The following is a 27763-nucleotide window of genomic DNA, read 5'->3' on the forward strand; positions in this document are numbered from 1 at the left end:
TCATTTATGCCACAGAAAGAACTGCAGGCATGGTAGCAATCAAAAAAGCAAATGTAGCAACTAGTTTCAAATCAGCCTGACTGCAAAGCTCGTTAATCTAATGGTCTGGTGGCAGCGGCCAATGGACACAACAACAACTGACTCTAGCCACAATATTTAATCGGTGACCAGCTACGTGGACACCAAATTTCGGCCTGCCACTATGAATACTATGAACTGTGGGTGCCGAATCCTCAGTCCTCCCAAGCTCCTCTCGGGAACACTGGCTGCCACAGACTTGTTCCATTATCTGGTTATTTAGCAGGCAAGTGCACCCAGAGGACCACTACCACAGAACAGATGGAGCTGAAAATTGAAGGCCCTCTATTTTCTAAAGCAAATGCAGAGTGCCATTTCCATGGGAACCAGGCCCCAGCCTGAAAAATTATCACTCCAGCCAAAATCAGCTGAAAGCAAGGATTTCTGTCAGCTGGAATACAGGGTGTTATAAATTAATTTTGTGCTAACTTGAGGTTAGGCTCATCAATGGAGCAATAGCACATCCATTTTATTTCATCAAGAAAACTAGAATTCTTTTCATATTATTTGGTGCTGAGAGCTTGTATTTCATTTTCTTGACAAAAAAGCAGCACAAATTCAACGCTAAAGATCTGTCTTTAATAGTAGCACTGAGTAAACTGTAATCGGACACTTGAAGGTATCAGGTCATGCCACATAGAAGCATCCAAGATGTCATTGCCTGCTGTAATATCCCTGTACTGTGTCTGTGGTATGTGGTATGAATGAGTGGATTTATAGAGCAGGTAAGAACCAATTTTCCTAAACAATGAATGAGTGGATTTATAAAAAAAAAAAAAAAAAAAAAAGGCAGTGATCTTATCTCTCTCCCTCCCACCATCCAACTACTGCAGTTTCAAAGCTACAGTAAACCTGCCATTCAGTCTTGTGGCTCATTCGTTTAACCTATAGCAGTGTTAATTATAGGTATATATTTACATAAATACACAATCAACTGCAGCTGTTTCTATTCACAAAACAATTCCAAAGACTGCGGCTCCCGTGCATTACAAAAATTTTTGCATGCAGACTGCTGTCACTACTAGCTACCCCATCACACCACTACAATCTACATCATGCAAAGCCTCAGCGACAGCCCAGTGATGTCAGAGAGAGCAAAGGTCACCTCTGGTAGACTTTCTGCCTCGTCCTTCCAGTTCATTGTGCTCTGGGGCTCCGCTTCTCTGACTTTTTCTACTCGGCTGTATGCAGGACCTTCCTCCATACTCTGACTCTCCTGGGGGTGGATACGAACGTGGATTCATTTCCCAAACTTGGTTTTGCCCCACCAAGAGTGACAGCATGACAAAAGCATGGGAACTCTCCAGCAAAGCAAACATTCCAAGGCCTGACTTGGCAATACTAATATCGCACATTTACACTGCAACTTACTTGGTAGCCGCAGTGAATTTCACCGAATGGCAAGATGTACGCTTGTATAAATAAGGGCAAAGTGCTACCTATAGCAGGGACACAACCACGGAGGTTTGACTGCAGCTGTTGCCCTCACTGTGGGGTTTCCCAATGCTATGAATGGGATACACCTGCAGCTGATATTTTCTTTCATGGTTCCAAGGCACTGATTTCAAACTGTAACACTTCCCCCCCCCCCCCCCCCCCCTCCAGAAATCTTCATGTATCATATGCTTTTCTTCTTCAAACTGATCCTTAGATTGCAGGCACTGCCCAATCCTCTTCTGGTTTTTCCTCATTCCCAGGCAGAGTACACGGGAATGGGCATGAGAAAAAACAGGACTAGATCAAAACCTTATGATGAAGAAAGATAACACCCCTAGAGTGGATGGAGACTTTTGACTCTCAGGCTTTCTGAAATGACGAGTCTGCTCGTGCATGTGATGGTGAAATACTATGCTTTCTTTACAATTGTTTTTATTTTGCATGATTACCTTGCTCATGTGTTGAGAATATATCTCAACAGGAAACTGAAACTCGGGAACTTTAGGGTCTAAAGCTAGTACCCACTACGTGTGAAATGCAATTGGTGAAAAAGTAAAAATGCAGCTCATTGTGAGGACGCTCAGCACAACTGTCAGGCAGATCATATGCAGTCTTCCACCAAGAGATCTTGCACATTTTTCATGAGCAAACCTGCAACAGACGGTTGCTCCTGACGGTATAACTCAAGCCTCCCTCACGCGGGTTGCTGAGAGAGACTGTTCGTGAGGCCATGGCAGCCCTTGCTGCTCTACTTTCTGTGGCCAGGCACTGTGTATTACTCCAATCTTTCGGTGCCTCAGTACCAGTTGCCACCCACATTCCCCAGAACTTATTGGGCACATCTTGGCTCGCCTGGCAGAAAACACACCGACATATGCAGCATTTGAGGAGGCGGCAGTTGACAGTTCCTTCCTGGCAGATGGACCCGGCGAATATTTTGCAGATGTGGCAACAGGCATTCATTTCAAGCCTACACCATTTACGCTCCATTTCACTTCAGACACCAACACAGGTGGGAGTCCTGGCTCAGCCTCCTAGAAGCCCCGGAACCACCACCTTTCTATGTCGGGAAGAGCAGCTGGAAGTTATCAGCTCGGGGTGCCCATCCTCTCGCAGACTCTTTCACGTAGACTTTCTAAAAGCTTTTCATTCTCTATGGGTTAGCCCCCACCTCACTGACTGGTCCCCATTCAATTTTCCCCTATTCTCAGACACTCTTCCCCACCATTCCCCACACAGATCACTACATACAAGAGGAGCTCTTTTTATGGCAAGTTTCTCAGCCCAATGCCAAACTATTGACTCTCTACCTTCAGGATCCCCTCCCACCTCCTGGAGCTTCACCTTGCTGCCTTCCAGCGTCTGTCTGTGAGCATCCTTTGGTTTTTTTTTTTTCATTTAGCATTAAGCCTAAAGACTGGTTTGTGCACACACTCACGTGAGATAACACAGGCAGGACTGAGTAAAGAGGAACAGTAAAATAAAAGCAGAGAGAGAGAAATCAAGGAAAAGGGTGACTAGTTAGAAGAGCAGTAGTGTCTTACTGCCACCCCATGGAACGTCAGCTGAACTCCACTTTTCAGTACACAGCACGCAAGCATTAGTAACGAATCGGGAATGACGTCAACCTCTAGCAGTACATGCTGACTGGCTCAGTTCTTTTAATCATTTATTTAATGAGTTGGATTATTTTAATTGACTCAGAGCTCTGCTGTGCTACAGACAATTAAAAATAAGGCCATGGAAAGAATAAAAACAAAAAAAGGTTTCTGCCTCATCTGTGGTGGCGGTGAGAGTAAGAGCCTCTCTGGCAGCCTGCCCTGGGCTCTCCGCCACAAGGCAGCCCTCACGGCACCACGCGCAGACTTCTCTCCAGTGCCCGCCGACAGCAGGCATCCACTTATATACCAAGGTACAGTGCTGCCTCTTACAGGGAAGCAGCTCTGTGTACACGGAGGGATCTGCTAGATACACCTGACTGAATACAGCAAAGGATCCTAATTATTAAAAAAAAAACAAAAAAACACAAGATGAACCTTACCTCATACTCAAAGCCACCTCCCAAGGACCCGATATCTAAGTGAAGGTTTCTGAGCAGTCTGGCAGACCCTTTGAGGCTCTGTGTGTTGGATAAGAAGAGGTGTGTGTCAGAGGTGGAAAGAAATAGTTATCAGCTTTTAGGCCTCTCATTGGAAGATAGTATGCAAGTGCATTGTTTGAGATCACTTGCTGGGCTGAGCCTTAGGCACAAGTTTAGTTTTGGTAAATAGATGGAGCTTGGATTTCATTAAAAGCTTGTATTGTTTTATTTAATGAAATCTCATAGCTAGAAGTTAACAAGTCATCGAAGGGCAAAAGGGTTCAACTGCTCTTTAACCCATGTATGAGCCAGCTACATCACAGTAACAAAAACAGTCTAGCTCAGAGACGGGGATCCGAGGACACAAAAGCCACAGCAGCACGTGGCACAAGCAGCCACCTATAGAAGAGTATGGTAGTCCATAACTATCTGTAAGACCGTCCTTACCTGTACCTCGCTGCCATCCTCTTCCTCATCCTCTTCCTCCAGCCCTGGGAGAGTGAGGGAGACCCTCTCCTCCTGCCTGGATCCCAAGGTGCTCCTCATGTAGCCGGAAGGCTTGGTGACTACTGCAGAAGGCTAGCTTGGAAAAGGGGAAAAAAAACAATGACATGCTTTGGCAAAGAGCAAATCCATGGGAGGAAAGGACTCAAACTATCCAGATTGGATGGCCTTATTTTCAAAAAGAGTATTTTCCACTTCATGGAGTGTCCCCTAGTAGAAGGACTAGGGGGCACTCCATGAAGTTAGCATGGGGCACATTTAAAACTAATCGGAGAAAGTTCTTTTTTACTCAACGCACAATTAAACTCTGGAATTTGTTGCCAGAGGATGTGGTTCGTGCAGTTAGTATAGCTGTGTTTAAAAAAGGATTGGATAAGTTCTTGGAGGAGAAGTCCATTACCTGCTATTAAGTTCACTTAGAGAATAGCCACTGCCATTAGCAATGGTTACATGGAATAGACTTAGTTTTTGGGTACTTGCCAGGTTCTTATGGCCTGGATTGGCCACTGTTGGAAACAGGATGCTGGGCTTGATGGACCCTTGGTCTGACCCAGTATGGCATTTTCTTATGTTCTTATGTTCTTACCTAAAACCACTGCTTTTTAGGTGAGAAGGTACAATCAGAAGATCTGGCAATACCTTTTAGGTTCAGATTCCAGCTCTGCTACAGCCTGTTTCCTTCTTCTGCCTCCGTCTCAAGATAAGCAATCATCTTTTAGATTCTAAATTCTTTAAGGCACGAACCAGGTTTTCTACTTGCCTCATACAACAGGGAGTACAGGTTCAATATTCTCATTCATCCTAGAATCAGTCACAGCAGGGAACAGAGAGACTCACCCCGCCCGAGATACCAAGCAAAGTATCGAAGCCTCCTGAGCTGCCCAAGCTGCTGCTGCTGAAGGAGCCACGCAAAGTGCTGCCTGATGTATCCACGAGGCCACGGAGGGGTGCAAGAGCTCCAAGGGGAACAAGCACAGGTGCTAGAGGAGAACCTGGGGACTGCCATTTACAGGAACAAGTTAAGGCTTTAGTTTAGAAGGTTTCCTATATTCAGCAATCTTGTAGTTTGCAAAACAGAATCGCAGTAAAATGCTTTCTCAACTCCCAAATACTGCACTGTGGCCAAAAACAGCAGGATATGGCTCTCCCAGAACTATTTACAGTGCCAGCCTCTGGCTAACATCAGCTGCAAGAGCAGAACACTAGCTCCACCTTCAGGAAGGGGTGGAGAACACACAAACAGTTCTCTCAGCAGGACCAAGAAGAAGCCAGCACACAGACTCATTCACAGGGCCTTCGGCATTAATGAACTCAAATCAAAAGACCATTCACATAATCTAAAAGCAGTGGCTCTGCAGATACTGAAACTCAACATTAAACAGTCAATGTGTTGTGCCAGGCATTGTGTGTAAAGCAAAATGACAGCACAATTTACTCATGCCTGTAATCTGACTGATAACTACCAATTTAAGTCACTGCAGTTATTAATTTTACATATGTATCAGAGGAGAAGGTGTACTTCGGTACGATGAGGACATGCTGAGGGGGTATGGCACACGCACAAAAGCACTTTCTGAACTGGATGGTTGGAGGAGCCCGATGTAAGAGGAGGGAGTAGTGTGGGCAGAGTCTGATCACTCTAGCTGACAAAGAAATGACTTCAGCTTTATGGTATAACAGAGTGCTGATAAAACAAGCTATTCCAATTTCCTCTTATGGAAAGGCAGTTAGGTAGCCTTTGTCAGAGGCGTGTGAATAGAATTGCCTACAGCGGCATGAAAAGCCAGGGTTCTTATATTATCATGGAGCCTACATGGGACTTTGGGAGGGGAACAGTAAAGATCCAAAGATTCAGCAAGGAGCAAGTTAATTAAATAGCGCGGGGGAGGAGCAGGAACACTAGCATCCTGGGCACCCGTGCCGTTACAGCCCTTCGACATCTACTGCATGTCTTTATATTGACTCTAAATCAGGAAACTACCAGGGACCTTCACCTTAACTGGACGTCACAACAAGGAGAAAAGACAGCTTTAGCTGACCTGACCCCACCAGCACATTAAAAAAAAAAAAGTCTAAACTGGCACAATCAAACCTCAGACATGCTTTTAGGAGAACATCTATATATACAAATAAATACATCTGCAAAGCAACACACATGAAGGCCACTTCTGTTGAAGACCTATATGCCCGCTCCCACCCCCACTCAGACTGGACTAGATAAACCTTTTCTAATAGGCAAAAAGTGTTTGCTCCAGGTTGGCTCAGCGAAATAATGGCCTTCACAACTAGAAATGAAGGCTGGCTCCGCGTCTCACATAACACGTCTTCAATCTGCAGTCGGGGTGTTGGTAAATGTGCTGTCACCATACACTGTGTTTATAGAAAATTACAGACTCTGGAGCTGGTTAATTCAGCATGCCCGGGGACAGGAAAGCAGAGCAGTCTTTGTTCCACGGAGCCTGTGGTAAATCAGTGCTTCCAGATAAATTACAGTCCCCCCCCACCCCCATTATTCCTCCCAGATATTATGTTTGCATTGAGTAAGGTATGGAAGGGGCTGCAAGTACTTTAGACGGGGCAACAAGCTCACTTGCACTGTGCTAATTAAAATGTGCAGGATAATCTCCAGTTTATCTTCTATTTCCAGCTCTAGGTATTGTCAGCGTATAGGGCTACACTGTGCTGGCAACTGTAGAACAATGAACAGCATGCACCAGGGACCCAGCTGCAGACATGCCAAGGGCACAAAACATTTCATTCACAATTCATCCAGCACCTTTTTAAAAATTCTGAACACAAATTCAACACATGCTGTTTAGTATTTAAAAGCAATTGATACTCTAGTTGATCTTGCAGTTGAAACAAGAGTAATACTTTCTATAATATCGAGGTTTAAAAAAAAAATGGTAGGATATAAGATTTTCTAGAGCTAAGTCTTGCTGCAAGATCCCCAATCTCATGCTTTCACCATGGATATAAAATCATCACAAAGAGATGTAACCTTGAAATGCCACTGGTTTATATAGCAGTATTTTGGCTTTAGTCCTGGGGATGGAGAGGGGCTGGCCTGGCAGGTTTCTCCTGCTCCTTTGAGCTACCAGCTCAATGGTGTCTGTTGGGCTACAGTGTTACATATCCCTATCCTAAACCACTCAGCTCAGCCACTGTAGCAACAGCTCTTGACCAATCACGGGCCCTAAACCTGGCCACTAGAGGTCACCATTGTACAAAAACCAGGACACCCCACCATCACCCCAGGGATGCAATCACTAGCTCTGCAGCATCTCCAGCTCTGGCCAGCCTGCACCGCCACCGAGCCACCTAGTAGAGATTCATGTAAACTAGCAGAAGTCCTGCACGATGAGGGATAAATATGATTTCTGAGAATGCAGATAAAGGGTCCAACCAAGGTGCAGAGCACTAACGATGAAGGGAAGGGCAGCACAGATGGGGGCAGAGAGAACTCAAAACAGCTGCATTCAAATGTTTGTTTTTAATCCTTAAAATGATTTGTGATGTATTACATACGATCTTATATAAAATTCACACTGAGGACAGATGAGTTTAAACAACTTAGAGAAAACTGTTTTCCACATGTGTATAATAAACGCTTGAACCCCTAGTTCCAATACCTATGACTGGAAACACTGAAGGAAGACAGGGTAAGTATCACTGCTGGAACTGCTCCAGCTTCTGTGTCACAAACAGGAAAATTGGTTCTTACCTGCTAATTTTAGTTCCTGTAGTACCACAGTTCAGTTCAGACTCCTGGGTTTTGCCTCCCTTCTAGCAGATGGAGACAGAGAAAATTTCGTAGGCGCCGCCTCTTAATCCGGTGTGCCACCTGCAGCTCCTCAGTATTGATCCGTACCCAAGCATAAAATATTTACCAAAACTTCTAGCAAATCAACCCTACTACATTCCCTGGAACAAGCAGAGGAAAAAGGAAAATCGTAATTAAGCACTGTAGTTAAATTTGGAATACTTTTTGAAAATGACTAATGAGAAACCTGTGCCATTCTTCAGAATTATAGTAAACAGATCGCGTGGACTCTCCAAAACTCCTCTCCATCACCGGGCGAGACTCTGGACTGATCTGTGGTACTACAGGAATTAGAATTAACAGATAAAAACCAATTTTCCTTTCCCTGTATGTACCCAGATTAGTCCAGACTCCTGGGATGCACCAAAGCTTCCCTAACCGGGGTGAGACTGTGAGGCCTGCTCAAAGAACACTTTTACCAAAATCGCTGGCATCCAGGCCTGGACGTCCAATTGGTACTGTCTGGCAAAGGTATGTAAGGACTTCCAAGCAGCCGCCATACAAATCTTTTGCAGTAAAACTAATTGGCACTCTGTCCAGGAGGCTGCCTGCGAACGGGTAGAATGAGCCCTTAACCCCTCCGGGATGGGTTGACCAAGACAAATATATGCAGAACCAATAGCCTCCTTCAACCACTGCACTATCATGGCTTTTGACGCTTTCTGACCCTTTTTTCCACCACTCCATAGCACAAAAAGGTGATACAACAATCTGAAACTGTTAGTGACCTTCTGACATCCAGATGTCTTAATTCCTTTGCATGAGGCATTATCAATCTCCAGATTTGTAAAGGCTGGAAGTTCCACTGAGTGACTTAAGTGGAATGCTGAAACTACCTTCAACAGAAAAGATGGAACCATCCTCGGAGAGACTCCGGAACCCAAAATCCATAAAAAGGGTTCCCTACATGACAGGGCTTTAAGTTCAGACACCCTTCAGGCTGAACAAATCACCACCAAAAAAAACCACCTTCAAAGTCAGATCTTTTATAGTGGCCCTCTTAAGATGCTCAAACGGTGCTTCACACATGCCCTTGAGGACCAAAAGCCTCCAAGAAGGACACACCTTATGAACAAAGGGTGGGGGGAGCAAATGCTTCACCCCTCAGAGGAAATGCACCACATCCGGATGCGCAGCCAAAGATATTCCATGAACCTTGCTCCGCAAGCAGCCCAAGGCTGACACTTGCACTCTCAAAGAACTAAAGGACAAACCATTCGTTAGGCCTCTCTGCAAAAAGGTCAGAATCTACGCCACCAATGCTCACCGAGGAGACTGCTCAGTACACCAAGAATCAAAGACTCTCCAAACCTGGATATACGCCAAGGAAGTAGAGGACTTGTGAGTTCACAACTTCCAGATATCCTTTCTTCCTTAATTACCTCCTTTCAAAAGCCAAGCCGCTAGACAAAAGCGATTTTCTTGATCTAAAAATATAGAGACAGAGAAATGAGAGCAGAAAAGGACCGAATGGTCCATCCAGTCTGCCCAGCAAGCTTATGGTAGCATTAGATGCACCATACAGGTCTCCCCCATAATGGTAGCATCTGCCACGCCATATAAGTTACCCCCATACTTAGTTTTCCAAACCGTCAAAGTCAGCGTCCTTGTTGGTTGCTGTCTGAGTTAACTATTGAACTCCATGCCCCAAAACAAGACCTACGCTCCACAAAGGTCTCCTAAAAATTCTTTCTGCACGAACCACGCAACTCACCACAACTTGAGAAAGAGCCATATTCATTGGAAGCCCCAAGCTATGGAACTCACTTCCAATTAAAATAAGAACACAACCAAACAAAAAAACGTTCAAGAAGGATCTAAAAACCTGGCTATTCACCAAAGCATATTTAGATACACAATGACAACCATACACCCATTTACGCAACCATCAAACAAAAAGAAACAAGTACACATTAGCTCCTCCAATCAAATCTATATCTATTGTCTCTTGCAACTATAAGAAGCATGATAACTAACCCAACCATACCATACCTTTACTGTAACCTCTCTCAGAACATATTGTAATAACCAAATGTTGAGGGGGATATGATAGAGGTCTTTAAGATCATGAGAGGTCTTGAACGAGTAGATGTGACTCGGTTATTTACACTTTCGAATAATAGAAGGACTAGGGGGCATTCCATGAAGTTAGCAAGTAACACATTTAAGACTAATCGGAGAAAATTCTTTTTCACTCAACGCACAATAAAGCTCTGGAATTTGTTGCCAGAGAAGGTAGTTAGTGCAGTTAGTGTAGCTGGGTTCAAAAAAGGTTTGGATAAGTTCTTGGAGGAGAAGTCCATTAATGGCTATTAATCAATTATACTTAGGGAATAGCCACTGCTATTAATTGCATCAGTAGCATGGGTTCTTCTTAGTGTTTGGGTAATTGCCAGGTTCTTGTGGCCTGGTTTTTGGCCTCTGTTGGAAACGGGATGCTGGGCTTGATGGACCCTTGGTCTGTCCCAGCATGGCAATTTCTTATGTTCTTATTATGTAATTTGAATCTTAACATATTGATCTGCTACCCTAATAACATTTCCCCTTTCCCATCGACAATTGTAAACCGTTAGGATGGCAACACCGAATGACGGTATATAAAACTCGACAAATAAATAAAATAAATAAATAATTCCCCATTATCTCTTACCGTTGAAGCAGGGAATTTGTTTTCCCAGACTGTAAAAGTCATGTCTTTGTTGATTGCTATCTGAAACGAATTCCCCTTTTCCTCTTTTTCCCCTGCCATTAAAGAAGGAGAGCAATAATGGAGTTGCATCAACAGTATGAAGGCTTATTGGTTAAGGGTAATAAGTGCCACACCAGCAAGTTTCCCCGTTGCACTCTTTTCAATCATCTAGCCTTTAGGGATCCACAGTGTTTACCCCATGCCCCTTTGAAATCCTTCACCATTTTTGTCTTCACCACCTCCTCTGGAAGGGCATTACAGGCATCCACCACCCTCTCCGTGAAAAAATATTTCCTGACGTTGGTTCTGAGTCGTCCTCCCTGGAGTTTCAATTTGTGACTCCTAGATTTACTGATTTCTTTTGAACGGAGAAGATTTGTCAAATGTGAATCATTAACATTTTTCAGGTAACTGAAGGTCTATATCAATATCTCCCGTGCACTTCCTCTCCTCCAGGGTACACATATTTAGGTCCTTCAACCTCTCCTCATAAGTCATTTCATGGAGCCGCCCCCCCCCCCCCCCCCCCAACCAGTTTTATCGCCCTTCTCTGAACCGCCTCCATCCTGTCTCTATCCCTTTTGAGATACGGTCTCCAGAACCGAACACAATACTCCAGGTAAGGCCTCACACCAAGGACCTGTACAAGGGGATTATCACCTCCTTTTTCTTACTGGTTATTCCTCTCTCTATGCAGCCCAGCATTCTTCTGGTTTTAGCTATCACCTAGTCACATTGCTTCGCAGTCTTCAGATCGCTAGACACTATCACCCCAAGGTCCCTCTCTTGCTCCATGCAAAACAGCCCTTCACACTTCATCACATACAACTCTTTTGGATTACCACACCCCAAATGCATAACTCTGCACTTCTTGGCATTTGAATTCCAGCTGCCATATCTTCGACCACTCTTCAAGCTTCCTTAAATCATGTCTCATTCTCTCTACTCCTCCCAGCATGTCCACTCTGTTGCAGATCTTAGTATCATCCACAAAAAGACAAACTTTACCTTCTATCCCTTCCGCAATGTTGCTCACAAAGATATTGAACAGGACTGTTCCCAACACCGATCCTTGGGCACTCCACTTAACACTGTTCTCTCTTCAGATTAGGTTCCATTTACCATCACATGCTGCCTTCTATCAGTCAACCAGTTTGTAATCCACGCCTCTACCTTAATGCTCCCTCCAAAGCTTTTCATTTTATTCACAAGTCTCCTATGCGGGACCATAACAAAAGCTTTGCTGAAATCCAAGTAGATGACATTGAGCGCTCTTCCTTTTATCACCCAATCAAAAAAATCAATCAGATTAGTCTGACAGGACCTTCCCCTGGTACATCCATGTTGCCTCGGGGCTAGCAATCCTACTGAATGTAGATAGTTCACTATTCTTTCCTTCAGCAGAGTCTTCATTAATTTTCCCACCATCGAGGTGAGGCTAATTGGCCTGTAGTTTCCAGCCTCCTCTCTGCTCCCACTCTTGTGAAGCGGGACCACCACCGCTCTTCTCCAATCACTTGGCACCATTCCCGTTTCCAGGGATATACTGAACAGGTCATGCAGCAGATCCGCCAACACATCTCTGAGCTCCCTCAGTATCCTGGGATGAATCTCATCAGGCCCCATGGCTTTGTCCACTTTCAGTTTTCCTAGCTCTACCCATACATTCTCTTCTGTAAATGGAGTTTCATCTACTGCCGTAGGAAATTTGGTAGATGGCCCAGCCTCAGGGGGCTGTCCACTGCTAGATTGACCAGATCCACAAACCAAGGCTTTCGTGGCCACTCCGGAGCCATGAGAATCATGTTTCTTTGCAACCTTGCCCACCAGAGGCCATGGAGGAAACACGTAGATCAGAACATCATGTGGCCAAGGAAGCACCAGGGCATTGACCCCTTCCGCTTCATGCTCTCTTCTGCGACTGAAGAAATGTGGGGCCTTGGCATTCCTCTGGGTTGCCATCAGATCAATATGAGGCATGCCCCACTTGCGAAAAAGGAGGGTCATTGCTTCCTCCGATAGCTCCCATTCTCCAGGATTCAATTGTTGCCAGCTGAGAAAATCTGCTTGCACATTGTTAGACCCCGCTATGTGAGATGCCGCTATCAAGGCCAGATGCTGCTCTGCCCAGGAAATCAGCATCTCCGCTTCCAGAGCATCTGCTCAACTCTTGGTACCTCCCTGGTGGTTGATGTAGGCCACCATCATCGCATTGTCTGTCAGGACTCTGACTGCATGGTTGTGCAGAAGGGGAAGAAACCCCTCCAGAGCCAACCGCACCACTCTCATCTCTAGGCAATTGATGGACCAGGTCACTTCGTCCACCGACCATTGGCCCTGCACCAAATGAGACTGACATACAGCCCCCCAACTGGTGAGACTGACATCAGTAGTCACTACCATCCATTAAGCACCTCGAGGTCCACCCCGTGGTAGAAATGGTCCCAGCCAAGCCACCACAAAAGACTGGACCTGGAAAACTCTGTAAGAGGTAGCGAAAGATGAAACTGATCTGAAATTGTATCCCACCAGGATAGCGACACTTTCTGTAGAGGTCTCATATGAGCAAAAGCCCATGGGACCAACTCCAAGATCAAGGCCATGGAGCCGAGCATCTGCAAGTAATCCCAGACCCTGGGTACTCGGGCCTCCAACAGGTTCTGAACTTGCACCTGCAGCTTTGCCTTTTGCTCCTCCATGAGAAAGACCTTGCCCACACGGGTAATCGAAGAGCACACTCAAGAATTCCAGAACCTGCAAAGGAGAAAAGTGGCTCTTGGCCAGATTCACAACTCAGCCCAAGGATCTCAAGTGGTACAAGACCACTTCCACTGCCTGTCTGCAAAGGTCCTCAGCCTTCGCTCAGATGAGCCAGTCATTCAGATATGGAGAAACCAGCACACCCTCCTTTCTGAGGGCTGCCATTACAACCACCATTACTTTGGTGAAAGTCCTTGAAGCAGGCATGACTGAAAGAGCAATTTAGGGTCCCCAACCCCTGCTCGTTCTAACCTACTACTAGGAGGGATGGCCCACCGGGACCTTCTAACCTCCTGGGAGGAAGTCTGAAAAAGTTCCAATATATCCTAGTCCTTTTTTTTTTTTTTTTTAATCAAGTATAGAACCGCAGGTTTTCACCATCTCCATCTGCTGGAGACAGAGAAATACTGAGGAGATGCAGGTGGCACACCAGATTAAGTACAAAATTTTCTCTGTCTCCATCTGCTGGAAGGGAGGAAAACTCCAGGAGTCTGGGCTGATCGGGTATGTACAGGGAAAGCCCCTTACCGAAATAGTTATATTTTAGACTAAGCTGCCTACCTTGTTACTGTCTTGGCTTGCTACAGGACACCTCTCGCTGTCATCTTCAGTTAGCCGGTGACTCTCCTTCTGTTCTGCTCTATGGCTCTCTATGTGCCTGGCATTTGGAGAACAACATAATGCTGTGTCTTCTGGCTCTGTGCTTCTTCTGTCTTCCTGATTAGTATTCTGATTACTATAAGCATTAAGCAATTGCTCCCGACAGGTCAGTTGTAAGTGATGATCCTGGACCTTCTCTAGTATAGAACTGCTGTGTGTGTCCTGATGGATCAATTGAAAGTGATGACTCTGAACCTGGACTTCCTCTGGGATAGTGCCTTTGTCTTTGACCTGATGGATCAATTGTAAGATGTGACCCTGTTCCTGGATTTCCCTCTGGAATAATGCCTGCAGCCTTTGACCTGCGGGGTCAGTTGTATGCTGTGACTCTGTTTCTGGATCTCGTTAAGAATACTGCTGCTATGATTCTGATCTTGGGCCTTCTCTGGAATAAAACTGCTATCTTTGACCTGATGGGCCACTTGTAAGATATGACCCTGTTCTTGAGCCTCCTCTGGAATAATACTGCCATCTTTGACGTGAAAGGCTGGTTGAACAATGTGATCTTGGTCTATGGCCTTCTCTGGAATAATGCTGTTGTCTTTGTCTTGATGGGTCGCTTGTAAGATGTGACTCTCTTCCTGGACCTCCTCTGGAATAATGCTACTGTCTTTGACCTGATGGGTCACTTGTAGAATGTGGTCCTGTTTCTGGACCTCCTCTGGAATAATGCTGTCTTTGACCTTGTGGGTCACTTGTAGGATGTGGTCCTGTTCCTGGACTTCCTCTGGAATAATGCTGTCTTTAACTTTAAGGGCCAGTTGTAAGATGTGACCCTGTTCTTGGACCCCTTCTAATATACTGCAACTGGATTGATGGGTTAGTTCTAAGTGATGTCCTTGGTCTTGGACTTTTGATATACAGTTGTTGTCTTTGGATATTCTGACCATTTGAAGTAAGTGTTGGTAAAATTTCTTATCTTCTAAGTAGCATTCGCTCTCGGATTTTTCTTCCAATGAGTTTTGCGGCTGTGCAGGAAAAAATTCCATCATAGGATGATTTTCCAAGGGTTCATTGACAGCAAACATATCTAACTCTTTCTCAGAATCATGCCAGCTCTGGGGATCCCAAGAAAAATTGTCAACTTCTCCCAAAACATGGGAAGCATGATGATCAGCTAAACTGCTCATTATGCTCTTCTCACCTTCTTGCTCCAATCCTAATTGTTGAAGGTAGGAAAAGGTAGGGTCTGGATGATGGAAGGGAGCATAATTCAGGACTGCTTGAGCTCGCTCTGTTTGGGGAAACATTGTTTCAGCACAAGCATCATAAAGATCATCTTGGTGTTTGTTATTTTCAGGAATGTGAAAAGAGGTAGGCAACTGAGGGTCTACATTTGTTTGTATCTCTGTGACCTTTGCATCTGCCACTTCGTTATGTTGTTCCATAGGTTTCTTCTGCACTGCCTGCTCCAAATTCTTTTTGTCGCTTCTGCTCTCACTGCTTGTGCACAGGTCCATGGCTTGAAGACTGGAAGCATGGTCTTCAGATTTTTTCATCTTCCTGCCCTCAATCCCTTTGCTATGCAGTTCAGATTCTTCAGCTTCCTGAATGAGATCGCTATTTTGTGACTGACCCAACTCTTCCTGAAGGCTGGAACCAAAGATGACCATCTCACACTTTCTGCTGTAGAAAACATTTTCAGAAGAAGAACGTGCTCCCAATGGAGCACAGACCCCCTCAGCCGGACTTTTCTCTTCACTGCAGAGACCCTCTGACCTATGTCTGAGCAGCCACTCCTCCCCTTCTTCCTTGAATGCCCAAACATCCTGACACTGGTTCATCTTCTTGTTTTCAGGAGGTTCTTCATCAATAGCATCCAGGGATGATCGCAAAGTTTTCGCCTGACCCGCTCCCCATGAAGAAAGCTTCTTTGGCTCTTTGAGTGTGGGATTTGCAGACAGACAGTAATCTTCATCTTCTAGGTCCAACTGGGAACCTACACAGTAAGCCTTGTCATCATTTACAATGGACCTGTCCGGAACAATCTGCTTGCTTAGGTCTTTTTTGCCAAAGGCCGATGCATGTCCTAAAAGTTTATCAACCTCTCCCAGAATCTGATGACTTTGTTTAGACTTTTCTGGATAAAGTGGTTGCAGCCTTCCCGGGGGAATATGAGTCCTCAGTTCAGTAGAATCATTTGGTTCTGTTGTTGATCCTGAGGTCTTCCTTGTCCCTTTCTTAAGAAAACCATTTTTGCTAACTTGGCTATCCTGCTCTAGATCAGGACTCAGACACCCAAGCATCATAGAGGAAGATGCCATTTCATAGTTTAATGGTGAAAGCAGAATCCCTTCCTCTGGCCGCATTTCCTAAACAGATAATAAAGACTTAGACACATCTAATGGACAGAACTTGCCCTAGATATACCAGTTAAGATTAAACAGTGAAGTGACCTTAAGAAAAAGGTCACAAAGTGAAAAATGCCTCTTTGAAGCTGCTCTATTTGCTGGCTAAAATCACATCCCTTTTCTTTGCTTAAAATGGGTTTATTGCTACAGAGGAAACCTTAAAATCAAAGCACAGGACAGTTGTTTTACCGTGTCAGCAAACAATCAGATGAAGCCCATTTGGAAAAGAACATGCCTTATGCTTTGTGGCCTGTTTCTAAATGAGTATGCTGGAAAAGCAGCTACAGTCAGTAAATGTAGCAGATGTAACCAAAAGGTCAAAAAGCAGCTACACAAGTAGGTTTCAAGAGGACAATGGGCAGACGTTACATTTTAAAATCTTTCTCTGCCAGCTGTTTGCTATCTGTTGGTCTCAGACACCTGCTATGATGGGGACCAGGATCATAATGGGTACTTAATGGTAGTTATTACTTTGTTACTGAAAAAAACTTGGATACAAGCGTCCAGTCAATGAAAAACACTAATAGCAAAGAAAAAGAATTCAGAAAAATTAGATACCAGGAGAATAATCAAGAAATGTGCCAGTGCCTTCTGCTGGCTGGCCATGGAATGACATGGATAAGGTCAGGGCAAAGTATATTTCAAGATAAACAGTGCAGGATATAGTATGGCTAGGAGAGGCAGATAGAGCTGCGTATGCCGTGATGGCAGCTGGGGACCCTGTCCAAAATTTAAAAGACAAAAAAAAAAAAACATGCAGGATTGTTACAACATTTGGATACCATTCATTGGATCCATTCACATGTTTCAGGGAACACATGCACAGAATCTTAAGCCACATAACTTGTTTGCTCCTTTTCGACCATGAAAAGTCAAGGAACCCAAGCAAGACCCACTTGAAGTATTGCTATCTACACTCACCGTGGAGGGGCCCTGGGTACCTCCTTTTCTTTCTTCTCTCTTTCTTTCTCTTTTTCTTCTTTTTCTCTTTCTTTTTGGCACCTCCCTGGGCCTGCAGTTTCCGGCGCTCCTGGAGGACAAGATCACGGTAGTGCTCATCGTTTGGGTGGTCCCACGTTGACTGGCCAGTGGAGAAGTTAAAGTAGTAATAAATGTCAACCTGTGATGTCTTGACTAGTATGGGGGGGGGGAGAAAAAGATATGAGTGAATGAAAAGTCATATCATCTCTGCCCATAATGTTTGTACCAGATTGAATGCTGTAGCTGATTCATTTCTTATACATCAACAAGGCGAAAGGACAGTTGATTCAGAAATACAAACACCTCCTACTTACACAAGGAAAACTGCAGTAGTCACTAGTACACAGTGACTTTACCCACCGCAAGTGTTGCCTTGTGGCTTTGTCTTATTTTGACAAGCAATCAATTAATGAAATGTCTGCTGGGCTGCTTTCTTACCACGGCTTCCATTCCACAGGTAAGGGAGCCACAATCCCTTCTCTGGCTAACCACATCAGCTCTGGCTCATTGTCAGGATCGAGGCCAATCTCCCGGGCATACTCCTTAATTTCTACAGAATAGCCAGAACAGTAGAATGAGATTTTTCACAGCCATAAGAAAAGGAAACACACGGGCACTCTCTTACTAGGGGAGTTTATGTCCAGGAGACAGAAAGCAATTTTGCTCATTTGACTCAGCCTATGGCTGAAGTCTGGGGGTGATAATACGCCAGAGAGCAAGTTACAAGGTAAAACACAATCATGGAAACCAACATCACCACAGAAGAGACAGAATATAACTTCTTAATAATTTTCTAAAGTTGAAACGCAAACATTAACATTAGCTCTGGCTATAGTCCCATCTAAAAACCCGAAGGCATTACGTTTCGTAGCCTGCACGGACAAGCTCCTCACCCCCACCCGGAAAGGAAAAAAACATAAAAAGCCCTGTGATGTATATCCCAAGCAGATAAAGGCCAGAGACCACTGTACTCTGGTCACAGCTAGAGTTATTTGCTATGCTACAGCAAAGAGCTAAGGGGAGCTGGGCACTGAAACAGATGACATGCTGATGAATTGGCATTCTCTAAATATCTAACAGGAACAAGCACAATTTATTGTACCAAAGCAATACTAATGTATTGTACAAGACTGCACCCCATTAAGAAAAATAAAATCAATTAGTCTGGCAGAGATACAGCCTGACTGTCCTGCACTATGGCCTCCAGAGTTCTTACGTCATCATTCCTATGGGTGCTAATGACTCATCACCAGGTAGGGGAAGCTGGGATTGCACGACATCAGCCCAAGCATTAAGGGGCCAATACAATACAGTGCGCTCAGCCTAGCACTAGAATAACTCCGAATGCAATAATGGGATTAGCGCATCCAAAATGTGTATCTAAACCAGCGCGTAGTGGATAGGGCTCATCACGTGTAAATGCCATGTAGATGAGGCTATTAGCTATTACCCCCCGATGTAAAACATCACCATGCGCCCAACGTGCATGTTTTAACATGCAAAACTTAATGCCAGCCCCAGAGCTGGTGTTAAGTCTTCACATTCTCCAAGACGCCACAAAAAAACCGCCAAAATACTGCAGAGGAAGCAGCATGAAAAAAAAAGTCTTGACGGTGGTCAGGTTAGGAAAACGGGCACCCTACACCATGGACACGCTAGGAACGCACAATTTATCCCTAGCACATCCTTTTTAGCACAGCAGCTCATTTGCCTATTCATCGGGTGCCCAGGAGAGGGGGATGCACACGTTGAAAAAACGTGCGCCCAATTTGGATGCAAATTTTTGCGCACTTGATATAGCGTCAGCTCCTAAGAGTATTCCCATCCCTGTAGACCAATAATACACTAATAAGAGCAAAAGCAATGTCTCAGAGAAAAGCCGAATGTAACAGGTGAGTGTTCTTTGCGAGTGTAAACACAGGGCGGCAATTTTCAACACAAAGGGAAATTCTCACATTGGTGCCGCAGGCATTCTTTACCTTGCTTACTTAGCAGGTACAAAGTATGCAGGGTAAAGAACACATGGGTTTTCAAAATTAAATCCCCACAATACTTAACAGTCCCATCTTAACTCTTTCCCCAGCTCCACCCTTTTTTCCCCCCACATAGAGTGGAGTGGGCAATTTTCAAAAATAACTTGCTTTATTATACTTTATCGCGATAAGTTTAAAAAGCGTAAGATTTGATCAGGCTTACAATTACACAAATGAGCATGTCATGGCTTCTCTGGGTAGCAGACTATAGACCCGAGGTGCATTGTTTTAACACTATGCCTCTCAAAGCCCACCTCGTCTCTGCCATTACCACTCAAGCAGCAGGAGTAAACTCACAGGCTGCTGATTTGAGGGAGGTATTTTTTTTTTAGTAAACACATGTGAGCAAAAAATCCTCCTAAATAATAACAGCCACAAGACTAACTAGTCATGAAATCTGGTGGCCAAACCAGATGGTAAACACTAGCTGAGATTCTGCCATCCTGCAGAGATAACCAGTCACAGGAGTTGTGTGGGTTGTGTGTCTTGCTTACTCTATTAAATAATAAACACAGGAGCTGCTTTCCTAACATACAGTCCATTGTCAGTTCCTATGTCAAAAACAGAAACAAGCAGTGGGTATGTTCTTGGCATCTTTGCTAAATAATGGAAAGCAGAAACCCATCAGTTCCCCCCCCAAATCTTCTAGCATTTTATAGCATCCCACCAACATCCACAGGGATAAGCAGCATGACATTTTTTGGGATCCTGCCTGGTACTTGCGAACTGGATTGGTCACTGTTGGAATTTGGAAACAGGATACCGGGCTTGATAGATTTTTGGCCTGAGTCAGTATGGTAAATCTTATGTTCTTACAATGAATGTGTTAGTCAGAGCTGCATACAGATACTGTAGCAGATTTCAACACACAAAGTATCTAGATTCACCCCAGTAAAGAGTCTGACCATTCTGCCTAGCATGGGGACAGGTTATTGTTTTTAATCTTTGCTTACCCAATGTTTAATCTATGACCATGTGATTCTCAGATAGATGCTATCATGCACAGTCTCTGCTTGCTCCCATATCTCTTGGAGCAGAACATTTAATAAATAGGCTTTTCTCTACAGCCTGCCTTCCTCCTCCTTGCCCACATACAAGCTGATTCAGTACGGTGCACTCAGGCCAAGCGCACAGTTAGCCCCGTTTGGACGCGCATTTTCCACGCGCTATTATTACCCCTTATACACGGGCTAATTCAGTAAAATGTGCGGGAGAGCCGGCACTCCGAGGCGAGCGCCTGCTCTCCCGACACACGCCCAGGCCACTCTCCTGGGCGCGTGATTCTCTATGCAAATGAGGGCCCAAGGTAAAAAGGAGGTGCTAGGGACACTAGCGCGGTGGCTGTCAGCGGGTTTGACAGCCGACACTTAATTTTACCGGCATCGGTTGTCGAACCTGCTGACAGCCACGGGTTCCGAAAACGGACACTGGCAAAATTGAGTGTCCGTTTTCCAACCCGCGGGCAGATTTTTTTGGGGGGGCCTCCGACTTAATATCGCTATGATATTAAGTTGAAGGGTGTACAGAAAAGCAGTTTTTTCTGCTTTTCTGTTCACTTTCCTGGTGCCGGCCGAAATTAACTCCTGCCTTTGGGCAGGCGTTAAGTTATGAGAGTAAAATGTGCGGCTTGGCTGCACATTTTACTTTCTGTATCGCATGGGACTAACTAATAGCGCCCTCAACATGCATTTGCATGTTGAGGGCGCTATTAGTTTCGGGGGGTTGGACATGCGTTTTCCATGCGCTATTACCCCTTACTATATAACTGCTTTTCTGTACACCCTCCGACTTAATATCATAGCGATATTAAGTCAGAGGCCCCAAAAATAAAAAAAATTAAAAATCTTAAAAAAAAAAATCTGCCCACAGCCCGCGGGTTGGAAAAAGGACGCTCAATTTTGCCGGCGTCCGTTTTCCGAACCCGTGGCTGTCAGCGAGTTTGACAACCGACGCCGGTAAAATTAAGCGTCAACTGCCAAACCCGCTGACAGCCACCGCTTCTGCCAATAAGGAGGCGCTAGGGACGCGCCTCCTTTTTACCACGGGCCTTCATTTGCACAGAGAATCACGCGCCCAGGAGAGTGGTCTGGGCGTGTGTCAGGAGAGCGGGCGCTCGCCTCGGAGCGCCAGCTCTCCCGTGCATTTTACTGAATCGGCCCGATAGAAAGTATTTTTTTAAAAACACAATATACAGTTGTAATGATATAGCTTCCAAATATTGATATTTGTTTTAACTTTGTGTACTTTAAAATGCATCCTATATCTAACAACTACAAGCATAAGCCATTCTGCTAGGAATGGCAGGCATATCCTCAGCTTTTTAGTGTATATTTTATGCAATCCATTTATTGGGCTACTCAATAATGGGATTAAGGATCATTTTCAAAAGTACTACATTATTGTTACCTCAATACACAAAATAAAACACTTCTGCTGTTTTTACTGTATCTCATTTTCAAGAGGCCTTCATCAGCTGATCAGATGTCCTAGCTCCTCTGTCCAACAATATCAAAGGAAAGCATCTATTACCTTGTTCACTGGGTATGTAATTTTCATCATAGTCTTCTTCCAGGATAAGTTGATCCCCGATTCTGACTGGAGGCCCTGCCATGTCAGATGATCAGTCTGGACAAATGACAGCATCTAGGGGAAACCATCTAAGAGTACAAATAATGCACATTAGCACAGTGGGTCACATTCAATGTTCCTGTTCATTATGAGTGTTCACTGCTCTCTCATCCTGAAGATGATGGCTTTTAATCTCCAAACATCTGGCATTGTGAGCCCCTGTATTCAGTCTGAATCTCTAGTATCTTTAGCACCCGAGAGGTCATGAATGACTGTTCTATGGAAGTGCTCAGAGACCTTTAGTCACCCTCTCCCCTTTCCTCGGGTCACCAACCTTCCACATAATCTCCTGTATTAACATTAATATTCAGTGCCTTATTGTCAAAAACAAAAAACATTGCCACTTCTCATTACAGGGTAAGAACTCCTATACTTAAACATGGTGGGGAAAGGTTGTGGGAGTGCCTTTCATCCATTTAAAGCAGCCGAGATCATGAAATTAAAAGCTAGCCATAAGCTCGACTAGGCAGATAATTAATGCTCTTATCCGAAGGCCCACCAGGAAGCCCACAACTCTTACCTGAAGGGCCTGAGCGGGTTGCCTGCGGCTCCCAGGCCGCCCAACGGCCGCTCGCTGCCCCCGCGGCTTCCATGGACGCTTTGCAGGTTGCTCTGCAGCGCGGTCATCTGCTTCCGGGATCGCACAACCTAGCAACGGTCACATGATCCCCGCCTCTCGAAAGGATCTGATAGGGCTCCTGGGAAGCTGCACAACATCAGTTGGTTAAGGGACTCGTTACCACGTTATAGTTGGCAGCTAGCAAGCTGGGAATTGTAGTTCTAGTTGCTCAGATATGTGTGGCTGTCTGGGAATCGCGCCAGAAACAGCTTAGGTTAGTGACTGTGCACGAATGTGCTCTGCTTCTCGTAATTTCTACGAGGGAATAGTAAGCATTTTTTTTCCAAACAATGTTCCATCTATATGCCTAATGGCAGAATTTTTGTTCTTAGGTCTGACTGCCACATGTTGATAAAAAGATATTTTTGGCAAAGTGCTTCCTAATTTGTTTCTTAATATAGCTTTATTTTTAAAAAGCATGTTGGTCAAATTAATAGTTCAAGGGATAAAGCGTAGCAATCTTTATCTAACCTACAAGGACTACCACCAGTTGAATACAGTTAAAAATATTTAGGGATTGAATCACTAAACTCTTTCCCCATAGACACAGAATTAAAGAGGGGGGGGGGGGAGCCTTAGTAAAGCAGACCCTTAATTTGATGAAGTAATTGTACATAGAAAACACTTTCCTTCATTATTTTTATTAACCATGAAGTCTTATACATAAATGGCTGCAGATGTAAATTTCATTCACATTGCTATATTTGCCATGTTCAATACTATATAGTGACTTGAAAAATATTAGACCCCTAAAAAGTTAGATGGGCCATCCATAAATGGCATCACACTATCTTGGCTTGAAATCAACCCCAACCCCACCCCCTTCATCACGCTTTGTCACAAATCTCCAAACCCTCTTTCAATTACATCACAAACTTCGAATCCCCCCCTTATATTAAGTTACAATACTAAAATGCAAACAATTATCAGTCTGTGTTTTACTTGAGCAAAACAGCATTAGTACACAGTTTAGGCAGTCAGTTTGAATTATATTATAATTAAAGCTGTTCAATGCTGCAAAATCAAATAACTAAGACGCTGAACTGTTTTGTTGTAAAAACTATTCGCCCTGTCACGTCAATGACAAGTTATCTGCCATTGTGCAAACAGGGACACTGCTTACAGAAACATGTTCTGGAACAGATAGTCCACGTAGATTTAGATTGTCTTCGTCTTGCCTCACCACGCTCTCTACATTCTCTGCACGTGCAATGATCACCATCAGCTCACACTGTCCTCGGGCAGCCACTCTCAGTCATCTGACAATTTTGATTGGAACTGCCTCATGTTTGTGCATTGTTGTGTGGCTTTGCAGCATCACCCCAGAAGCAAAATACTGATGACATATCTTGTATATCCTATTACTCAACACTGACTGGACTGATGGACAGTACAGGTCATATGGAAAACAACGGAATGCTGTAGCTGAACGCTGAAGAATATTGGGGTTCCAAGTGTCTTTTTTTGGGCTAAACCTTCTGAACCGCTGTCCCCCTTCTATTCACACGATTGGGGGCCCCACAACATTGGTGGGGAGGGAATGCACAAATGCATTGGACCCCCAGGCTGCTGCTGCTGTAGAAAAGTAATCTTGCAACTTTTACTTTCTGATGTCATGATATGTTCAATCCCTCCCTACCCCCTCGCCACAAAAGTGGTAACTCGCTCCCCCTTATCGGAGCATGACGTCATTTATGGACAACCCCAGATGTGTGGATTACAAATGACACTTACACAGATTGTTACAGACAGTATGTTTATTGCAAACTAGAATGCTCTTAAGGTAAATTTTCAAAGTCACAATTCAGTATTTCTCTGCATTTTTTGTAAAATAAAATAAAAACCAAAAAAGAAATGCTGCTTGCATAAGTATTCAATGCCTCCAGACTAGTACTTGGTGGAACCACCATTTGATGCAATAACAGCTTGAAGGGTGTTGGGGTAAATTTCTACCAGCTTTGCACACTGTTTGGGAGTGATTTTTGTCCATTCTTCCTGGCAGATTTGCTCCAGGTTTTTCAGATTGGTAGAATCATTCTTATGGACCTCAATTTTCAAATACTGACCTCAATTGGATTGAGATCTGGACTTTGACTTGGCCATTGTAGAGCATTCACCTTTTTGTTATTCAACCACTCCTATGTTGCTTTCTTCTTGTGTTTAGGAGTATTGTCTTGCTAAAAGGTGAACTTTCTCCCAAGTTTTAGTATTTTAGCTGACTGAAGCAGGTGGTCTTGCAGTATCTCCCTGTGTTGCCCCATTCAACTGTCCTTCAATTTTAACAAGATGCCCCATCCCTGCTGAGGAAAAACATCTCCACAACAAGATGCTGCTACCCACATATTTTACTGTTGGGATGCTGTTTGCTGAAGAACGGGCAGTGTTAGATTTGCGCCACGCATAGTGTTTTGAATTTTGGCCTAAAAGCTCCATTTTGACTCATCTGACCATAAAACTTTATCCCACATTTTAGCTGGGTCACTCTGATGCTTTCTGGCAAACACCAAATGTGCTTTGATGTGGTTTTTCTTCAGTAATGGCTTCTTTTTAGCCACCCTCCCATGCAGACCAGTTGTATGCAGCGCTCTTGGTAATGGTTGACTGGTGCACCTCCACTCCAGTCTCAGCCACTGAGCTCTGTAGCTCCTTCAAAGTTATTGTTGGCCTCTCTGTGGCTTCCCTCACAAGTCTCCTTCGTACTGTGACTCTGAGTTTTGAGCGACGGCCTTGTCTAGGCAATGTCTGGGTGGTATGATTCAGCTTCCATTTCCTCACAATTGATCCAACAGTGCTCACTGGGATATCCAAGCATGTGGATATTATTTTGCAGCCTTTTCCTATTTGGGGCAGGTTTATAACTTTATCTTTAATTTTATCTTTATCTTTGGTCTTCATTTTTACAGCTTTCCTTCAAATTCACAAGCTGACCAAAGGTATTTGAATTAGGGGGTCTTTAACCAGAAAAGCATACTTTTTTTTTTTTAATTTAAATGTTTCACAGGTAGAGGCCAATTGTTAGGGCAATATCTTTCATCTGTATCAACTGGGAGCTTCCACAGCACAGGGGTTGAATACTTATACAAGCAGCATTTTTCAGTTTTTAATTTTATTTTAGAAAAAAGTGCAAATAATGAATTGTGACTTTGAAAATTTATGAACATTTATTTTAAGAGCATACCTGTTTGCAATAAACATAATGTCTGGAACAATCTGTGTGACATTTCTAATCCACACCAATCTGCTTACTTTTTAGGGGGTCAAATACTTTTGCAAGCCCCTGTATATAGTACATGTACTATATATCAGTAATAACCAATATCAGTTCTAAAGGGCAGCAAACTAATTCAATTTTTGGGATGTCCACGATGAATATTTGTGAAATATTTTTACATACAATGGGTCTCCTTAAACAGCAATAGAATCTGTTTTTCAAACCCAAAGCTGTTTGGGGTCTTTCAAGATTACAGCTGATTGCACTCAGGACAAAAGAAGAGACTTACTGTCTCCAGGAGCAGCGGCTGTTAGCGGGTTTGACAGCCGACGCTCAATTTTAGCCGGCGTCTGTTCTCAAACCCGCTGACAGCCACGGGTTCAGAAACCAGACGCCGGCAAAATTGAGCGTCTGGTTTTCAAACCGTGGGCCAATTTCAAATTTTTTTTTTTAACTTTTTTTAACTTTCAGGACCTCCGACATAATATCGCCATGATATTAAGTCATAGGGTGCACAGAAAAGCAGTTTTTACTGCTTTTCTGTGCACTTTCCCGGTGCCCGGAGAAATTAATGCCTACCTTTGGGTAGGCGCTAAGTAAAATGTGCGGCTTGGCTGCACATTTTGCTTTCTGAATTACGCGGGAATACCTAATAGGGCCATCAACATGCATTTGCATGTTGCGGGTGCTATTAGGTTTGGGGGGGTTGGACACGCGTTTTCGACGCGCTATTACCCTTTACTGAATAAGGGGTAAAGCTAGCGTGTCGAAAACGCGCGTCCAATTGCGGGTTAACAGTGCACTCCGCCGGAGCACACTGTACTGTATCGGCCTGTAAGTGATTAACAGGGTGCACTTGAAAAAAATGTTTTTTTTCTAAAGCAGCTGCACTATTTTCAGAAAGAATATTTCCAGTATTGGTATTATTCTCACTTTTTTTTAACTATATATTTTCTCCTTCCATTTGGGCCAGGAAAAATAATAGTTCCATTTTCCTGATGGGATTAACAAGGCAGTAACTCCCTTTTCCACCTCATTATACCAGTTCTCAAACGCAACTAAACAACCAAGGGACCATCTGCAGTTCAGTACTCAGACTTTACTTTTGATATTTCACAGGTTTAATTATCTTGCTTTGGCCATAAATAACCACCTAGAGTGCCACATTTTGAAAGCAGCTAATACCTTGGCCAAAGAAGCTTTAGTGACATGCTGACACAGCTGCATAGGGACGCAGCTGTGACAATCTGCCAATGGGTGGCAAATTTTTAAATTCAGCTCTTAAGGCAGAGCATTAAATCCCACCTCACACACTCATATTGCACAGGTCGCCAGATTCAATCGAAAAGGCCAAGAGAAGATCATTCTCACCTCATAGCCCACAAACTACAAGGAAATCTAAAACAAAGGGGGGAGGCTGTCAAAATTGCTGGCTCGATTTAGTTCTCCCAGAACAGCGAAGGCATACAGATAGACCCTCAGGCTTCTCTTTTCCCGGCCACACTGCTGCCTGGGATGCCCCGCTGGTGGCTTCTTTTCTCCGCCGGCATCCCCCACCGTTTCTGATGGGTCCTTGTTCTGAACTGAGTTGCGGCTCCGGTCACTCTCCCCCACGACCGCTTTTCAGCAAAGGATTACATTGTATATGCAATAAGGGGGGCGGGACCAGGGGGAGAGTTCTTCAGCGTAGGAAAGGCTGAGGCACCGCCGAAGCTGCAGTGCCGTAGGAGCTTCCCGGTCATCCCTCTCGACCCTGTTAGCCTTATCTGCGCATGCGCGCGACCTCCACGTCTCTCATTCATCCGAAGTAAAGGAGGCTGGGCAGACGGGTTGTACTCATTTTATTTCTGTTGTGGGGGAGAAGTGAGTGAATACGGATTGGGATTATCTGCCGGTGGAGATAGTAGGC

At 44.3% G+C, this 27763-nt stretch overlaps 1 protein-coding gene across 1 annotated transcript in view; it reads right to left on the minus strand.

Moving 5' to 3' along the window:
• The window catches only part of CEP164 (centrosomal protein 164), a 77942-nt gene extending 50354 nt beyond the window's left edge, over window positions 1-27588 (minus strand). Inside the window, 11 exon segments of the mRNA XM_029574117.1 lie at window positions 1184-1294; window positions 3557-3634; window positions 4043-4174; window positions 4937-5091; window positions 7506-7519; window positions 17324-17499; window positions 17501-17516; window positions 17802-17913; window positions 21926-22053; window positions 22545-22730; window positions 27226-27588. Of these exon segments, the coding sequence (XP_029429977.1) occupies window positions 1184-1294; window positions 3557-3634; window positions 4043-4174; window positions 4937-5091; window positions 7506-7519; window positions 17324-17499; window positions 17501-17516; window positions 17802-17913; window positions 21926-22007 (876 nt within the window). The 5' untranslated portion in view covers window positions 22008-22053; window positions 22545-22730; window positions 27226-27588.
• Window positions 27589-27763: the final 175 nt, after the last annotated feature.

The sequence above is a fragment of the Rhinatrema bivittatum genome, chromosome 12, assembly GCF_901001135.1.
Source record: "Rhinatrema bivittatum chromosome 12, aRhiBiv1.1, whole genome shotgun sequence".
In the NCBI taxonomy this organism is placed as follows: domain Eukaryota; kingdom Metazoa; phylum Chordata; class Amphibia; order Gymnophiona; family Rhinatrematidae; genus Rhinatrema; species Rhinatrema bivittatum.